General features: G+C 36.2%; 1 protein-coding gene across 1 annotated transcript in view; it reads right to left on the reverse strand.

The window, feature by feature from the left end:
• Nucleotides 1–6,505, reverse strand: part of LOC105175400 (zinc finger CCCH domain-containing protein 37) — an 11,942-nt gene extending 5,437 nt beyond the window's left edge. Inside the window, exons 1-12 of the mRNA XM_020698408.1 lie at nt 6,160–6,505; nt 4,779–5,026; nt 3,204–3,260; nt 3,040–3,117; nt 2,897–2,953; nt 2,637–2,825; nt 2,045–2,082; nt 1,875–1,921; nt 1,681–1,793; nt 1,315–1,368; nt 791–934; nt 3–131 (exon numbers count right to left, since the gene is read on the reverse strand). Of these exons, the coding sequence (XP_020554067.1) occupies nt 3–131; nt 791–934; nt 1,315–1,368; nt 1,681–1,793; nt 1,875–1,921; nt 2,045–2,082; nt 2,637–2,825; nt 2,897–2,953; nt 3,040–3,117; nt 3,204–3,260; nt 4,779–5,026; nt 6,160–6,433 (1,428 nt within the window). The 5' untranslated portion in view covers nt 6,434–6,505. The remainder of the gene's footprint in view (nt 1–2; nt 132–790; nt 935–1,314; nt 1,369–1,680; nt 1,794–1,874; nt 1,922–2,044; nt 2,083–2,636; nt 2,826–2,896; nt 2,954–3,039; nt 3,118–3,203; nt 3,261–4,778; nt 5,027–6,159) is intronic.

Below are 7,326 nucleotides of genomic sequence, written 5' to 3' on the forward strand. Positions count from 1 at the left end.
ACGGCAGAAGATGAGCCTGGCTGCGATGTTGCAACGGCCATCACCTCTCCAGGAGGTGGGTGGTCAAACTTGCATGTTGACCCGTATTTGCACGTTCCAGTCTTCATGTAATATGGGCAGTGTATAGCGCCCTAAAGAAATACCAAAATAATCAGTTGTCTTGCAAAACAACAGTCAATAAGAAAGAAACCCAACAAACCTAATAATAAGAAATAAAGCTAGAAGCCTAGAACTAAAAAACCACAACACACACCTAACAGATAAGGGAAAGTTAAAGACACTGAGTGAACGCATTAATTTCTATTACATCCAAGTCCTCATTCCACATTTAGTTCCTTGACAAAAATATCCTTGTATAAACATGTTTTCAGCCATTGCAACAAAAACTGAACATAATTTCAGGCTATCAGCAAAATAACCCAAAATAGAAATTGCTGATCACCCATTTAAAGTACCAGCAGGACTTTAGTTTATCATCTGCTTGTGCATTCAGTCATTCAACAGACAAGCATGCAAAAAGAATCAATCTCCTTGGACTCTCCAATACGAAAACAGAGGAAGCTCAAATTTGGATTGAAAACATAGGTCTTCCTCACTCAACAAGACAACATAAGCAACTTTTAGAGTCCACATAGAACTCAGAATCTATGAAATTTTAATTTCTCTGCTAAGCTGCATTACATCTGTAATTTTATAACATGGGAGATAAACAAACCCTGTCCTTAAGAATGATCTAGAACAGACCAAAAAAGGTGGCTTAATTGAGGTTTCATCAGATGTTCCAAAATACCTCTCTTCTCGGCAGGCCTGCAAGAGTTAATTTCACGTTTTGCAGCAGAGATTCTGCAGCTGATGCAGTGGGTGCTGAACGATCAACAGGATGGTGAAACTTGCAGTTATACCCGAACTTGCATATACCAGTTTTCATGTAATACTTGAACCAAGAAGAAAAAATATTAGAAGAAGATGGCAAAAAAGAAAACCAAATAGTTTCATACAAAAGAATATGTAAGCCAGAAACAAGCCCACAGCATCCCGTAAGCAACACAAACTACTGCATGCAGATACCTAACAAACATCTAGGACATAAAACTGTTTAATCAACAAATTGAGCAGCTGGCATTGCAAACAAACCAGAAAACTGCCTGTTAAAGCCTTAGTTGCAATATACCCAAATATCATGTTTACTGTAACTTAAAAACAAAAGGGTAAAAACACAGGAATCTAGGCCTCAGGCTAGAATCCCACGGAGATTATAAGATTCCTAAAGATTTTCTCATCTACAACAAAAAATAGTAATCAAGTTATACGCACATCACATTCCAGCTGACCAGGTCGCTGAGGGTAAATAGTTGGGCCCAATCCAAGCTGCAACCAACAAAAATTAACAAAAATCCATGAGAACATCAAATATGACCACCACAACTTCTATCAGTCACAAAATTAAAGACAAGACTCACAGCCAGAAGCAAAATGGACAACAGCAAAATAGCTTCAGAATTTCAGATATTCTCTGGGCATTTTTCTTATCCCATGTTTCAGAAGAGCAACAATAAAAGAAAAGCGACAATTATAACCTACCAATAACCTGAGATAGTAACCAAACCTCATCATTCCTTTGTGTTTATGCACCAAAAATGTACAATGCAACAAGCAGAAAACAGCAATTGTCGAGCTTACCGTTGTCTGAGTCAGCCTTGGATCAAAAGATGACAGAAGAGACGCTGTTGGAGCGATAACACCAAGGTTGAAATGTGTTGTCGGAGAGGTTAGAAGAGTGGATGCAATAGCAGCTGCAGGCAGATTAATCACTATATAAGTTTTTGCAAGCTTATCAGTAAAAACTGAATAAGCAGAAGAAATAAGCCACTTACCGTATCTGTCTGGATGATTGTAACGGCAAGTTGCCCCATACTTACAGCTGATCGATTGAAATAAAACATATTAGAATGCCTTCACTCCTTGCGATGTATATAGGGCAGGGTATACATGAAACCAGAAAGGAGGAAGTGTTCCAATGGGTAAAGGACAGAGGATTACTGACCTGCCAGTTTTTAGATAGAATGGGCAATCTTCTTCACCCTGTCAATGGTAACCAATAACTACAAGGGACACAACAAGAAAGCAAATATACCACCCACATGATCCAACAAATAAATTTATGGAGGGGATTTCTTTCATTGATCAAGTTCCTACTGTCAAAATCCCCCCAAGATAGATGATGGATGTGTCAACCATCAAGCAACACCAGTCAACAAAGACAAGAGCTGGAAACTGGAAGGTAAGGGTGTCAACAAAAGGATGCATTATTGTTTTCTCTCCTCGGAAAGGCGTGATTTGGGAGCTAAGTAAAAAAATGAGGTAAACACGCCGAGGAAGTTTGTTTTAAATAATATATATATATATAGGAGCAAAGAACGAATCATGGAAATAGACCATCACAGCAGGCTTGTGCCACATGTCAGAATCTCAACATGAGGAATGTATTGAACAGAGGCAATTAGGAAACTTTGCATTATCATTTCTCCAAACATGACCGAAATTTCAATCCATAATAATAAGTAAAAAGGACATATCTGCAGAAATCAAACTATAATCCCCAAATTGTATATGATAAACTCTTTAAATAAGCATACTGGTCTGACGGGAAGGCCTTTGGAGTTGTGCATCAATGCTGGGGCAAAAGGTGGCTGCCCTGTCTTTGCATCTCCAGTGTTCTTCACCTCAGTGCCCATTTCTACTCCAGTTGACTGTATCTGTACACCTTTGGGGTGGTGAAATTTGCAGGTCGTACCAAACTTACATTTTCCGGTCTTCAAGTAGAACTGCTTAAGTTACAGTGACTTAGATTACTAAACGGGAAAAAAAGCAACTCCCTCATGAGAAAGTATCTTACAGCACATGGAGGCTCTGATGGCCGCTCAGGTAAGATATCACCATCCTCAGGAGCACCCTGAATTTGAGTCAACAAGCAATCTGAAGAATGGAGCATAAACCATCTCGTAAAAGAAATTAATGGGCAACGCCGAAAAGACTAACCGGAGGAGCAATTCTATCTTTCGGGTGGTTGAATTTGCACCTAATACCAAACTTGCACCTCTGGGTCTTTAGGAAGTACTGAAACATTTTAAAAGAGAAACAGAAAATTCAGTTCAGATCATCAAGTGCTATAGTACAGCATAAGTATTTTGAGCACAGCTTACAGGACAATCCGGCTCGCCTGGTCTCTCAGGAAGGGATTCAGCTGGCACAGGAGGAACCTGAATAACAATTAAACAGTGCCCAATAATTCATGATGAGAAACATATAGCTCCCACAATTGAAGAAATGGAGAGACAAAAAATTGCAAAACTGTGGACAAAAATCAAATGAATACTTGAGGGGAGCAATGCTACAACATACTTCTACCAAATAAAGATACTTCCAAGTCTATAAATGCGAGAAACACCTACCAAAGGGAAGAAATATTATAAAACCTTTAATATGCAATGAGTACACAAAATCTTGTTTTGCTAGTAAGGGACTACATAGTCAACATATTATGTTGCAGATAAACCATGGACATTTTAATAATTCATGATTGAACTCAGCATCTAATAGAGTTAATATAGCTTACCACTGATTCCCATAGACTTTCGACAATTTAAGCTTTAACAACTTCACCACAACTTTAGCCATTTAATGTGATCAGTACACGTAGCAGTACCTTGTCTCAAAATATATGTATATATCTGTAATGCTATGATTCTGAATAAGTTCCACAAATACAAACAGCATCATAGTGATGTTTCTAAAACTACCTCGTAGTACAGCTTTATGACCAAAAATTAACAAAAATCAAGGTAAATCAATTTGACAAACAAATATTCTCTTACTCGATCATCACATTTTGCTAGCCAAGCAATGCGTTTACTCATATTAGGGCCTAAAGAAATTTATTGAAAGGAAAGAAAGTATGGTGGCGGCAATGACCTAGTTTGACATTAAAGCCATGATAATGCGATCCAATCTTAAGCAAAATAATCTAGAATAGCATTAGTATAGAACTATAAAGGATGCTGTAAATTGAAGAATAAATAAATATAAAAGAAACACAAGTATAATACCAGTCCAAATGAGTTTGCTAACATATCATATAACTACCCACCCAAAGACAGTAAAAACTCACAACGAACTCATATAAGATATGAAAGGAATTAATTAATAATAGACTTAGAGGCCCCTCTCAGATGATACAAAAAAATCTTTCATCGAAAAATGGGGGCAGTTTATATAGTTAGATAAACAAAGACTAATAATTAACTTATGAAAATATGAAAGGAAATAATTAACAATAGATTTAAAAGCCCTTTTAGGTGTTATAATAAATTCTTTTGTTAAACAACAGGAGTGCACTTTATACAGGTTTCGTTATTTGAGAAAAATTCCAGTCTCTTGCACACTCTAGGGTATAACTTTCAACTTATTTTCCAAAAGTACATTTCACTTAAATTTCTATAAAATAAAATGATATAAAAGGTAGGGTGTTGAGAAATATGATGACCTATTAAATCACAGTAATATATGTGAACATATAAAAACAATGATCAGAGCCTGCATCAAGTGGTGTAGTAGTATTAAGAAAATAAGTAAATATAAGTAAATATTAGTAAAATTAATTAATCAACTACTAACCACATAAATCAACTAGAATATAAAGACGTCATATAAATACAAACTAATATTAGTAACTGAATTATTGGATTATTACTAGATAATAAAGTAGCAAAAAAGTTCACCTCTTTCCAATCTGGGATTCCCCCTTCTGGAACCCAAATAGGATGGTCAAACTTGCAGCTATCTCCAAATTTACAGGTTCTTGTTTGCATATAATAGGCACAGTCCTTCTCTCCAGGCCTCTGGGGATAAATGGGCAAATGACTCGTACTCTCATATCTAGGGCGCTTGGCTAAAGGGTTTGATGAATACCAAGCTTCAGTTTGCCCAATCTTGTTATGGGTACCCAAAAGAGTCTGGTGATAGAGTGCTAGATAGATAGTAGACACATATAACAAGAAAGCCCATCATATATGTTACATATAAATAATATATTTATTTATATACTAGAAAGAAATCACGGCAAAAGTTCAAACCTGTTTAAATAGAAAATCAGAGAGCATGAACTTTGAATAGCCAGTTATTTATCTAGACTCGATATATTTTTGCATTAAATATAAATAAGTATTACATACCACAAAATTGGATAATAGTAAATAGTGTCACCATACCATGGATGATGACTTACATAATGAATTTGTACACTTCATACTGGAAATATTATAAGGAAGTCCGCTTATTATGCTCATTGCCCCAAATCTTTTAGTTTACAAAATTGACTACCATAACAAAACAAAATTACACAAGCAGTGGGAATATAATATATGTATTTTTTTTTTAGTGATAGTGAATATTCAACCTTTAGCAAACATAACCAGTTTCTCGAGAAATTTTAGAAAATGCCATCTAAAATTATACTTAAAGCAATTTTTTCTCGTCTCCAAATTATTTTCTTGAAAGAAGCAGCCATAGAGCTTAAAGGTGGGTAGTCTCAAATGATTAAACCAAGAACATTTACAAATAAAAAGAACAGGACAAATCCCTCTCTCCAAAATGCCAACACTAATCCCCCCTTTCACTTCAATACTCAGTGAAAAGTGTTTTAAGTAAAACCTTACATGCCCTGCACATAGAAGAACCATCATTTGGCAGTTTAGTGCACTTCTATTTCATTAACACTATCCAAAACCACGACACTCTCAAACTCAGGGATAAATTTGCAAGATACATAAAATAACAAAATCTAAATTTCTAATAGCATCACATAAAAAGGAAACAATCTATAGCATATACTGATTGAATATAATCTTTGTTCATAATGCAACAAATTGAAGCCCGATACACTAATTCATAGCTACTGAAGTTTACAAGTTCCTAGCCACACATCTGTAGAACTTTTCCTGATGATTTCAAGAGAGCCCTCAATCATGAGGGGTCTATGTCATCAAATCGCAGATGATATAATTGACCAAATAGCGAAATCAACTTGAAGTTAATGCAAGCAACAGAACAAACTATTTCAATGGGAGATAAAAAAAAAACAGTTGGGTAAAGACTGCTTACATTCAGAGGAGGTCCGCTTCAACCCAGCGTAAAGCGAGTCGGTAGAGACGACCGTAGAACCCACGTCCACTCCAGGCGGCCCGTACGCGTGCGTTGGAGTGGTAACGGATATGCCAGGAATCCTAGTAGAGTAGCTCTCGGGGTTGTAGAGCAATGAAGACGACAGCGCGGAGGAAGAGGAGAGTGAGTCGGCGCTCAAGTACCTAGAAGAAGAGCCGAGGGTGGTGGCACCGCCGCCTCCGCCGTAAGTATAGCCGTAGAGCTGGTTCGCCATCAGGGCCGCGCTTTTCTCTTGGAGATAAAGACAGTGTTGAAGCCCTAAATCGTTCTGGCCTGGAAACAATAATATGGATGGTATTAATTAAAAATACTGCTTTTGTACTTTATCCTCACTATTAATATATTAGGGTCGTCAACCGTCAACGCCCAACCGGAGCATTTTTCCCCTGCCCGTTTTACGCTTATGCCCGTATCCTGGCCCCGCCCCGGCCAAAACCAAATCCAATCAGAATCAGTTAAAACTTCCCATGTAAATGAATATTTGCTTGGATACTTACTTTGGTAGTTCCAACAAAATGTACATATTCTCACCAAAAATATATATATATTTATTTCTTTCTACTTTTTATGATATATTTTTATCAAACTTTATTCAGTTTCACAATTTCGTTTCAAGATAAATTTTATTTAAATAACAAATAGCATTTTCTGTTTTTTATAATATCATGTTTACAACACTTATTTTTATATGAACCACTGCTTCACTGCTAGCATTATATTTTTAATAGTCTTATAATTATATTTTTCTCATACTTTACGTCTCTATATTTATTTTTCTTACAATCTTTCATAATTTTTAATATATAAATTATTTTTTCTGGTTCACCTCACGTACTCATTTCCTCACACCACTTTTGTCTTTCTTCACAAATTTAATTTTTCTATTCATGATTATTTTTTTATATATTTGTGGAGATTGGATGCTGCGACCACTAGTACTTATTAAAATAAACAAACAATTTACATAATCTCAAAATTCACATAAGCATTTATTAACTTGGAACCTTTACTTTTAAGTCCTGACATATGTGCACGGTAGTTTTGAAAACCTGGAGGACTGCTTTGAAATATAAGATGAAACGCGGGGGGGGGGGGGGGCAAAGGGAG

This window comes from Sesamum indicum, linkage group LG12, assembly GCF_000512975.1.
Source record: "Sesamum indicum cultivar Zhongzhi No. 13 linkage group LG12, S_indicum_v1.0, whole genome shotgun sequence".
Lineage (NCBI taxonomy): Eukaryota > Viridiplantae > Streptophyta > Magnoliopsida > Lamiales > Pedaliaceae > Sesamum > Sesamum indicum.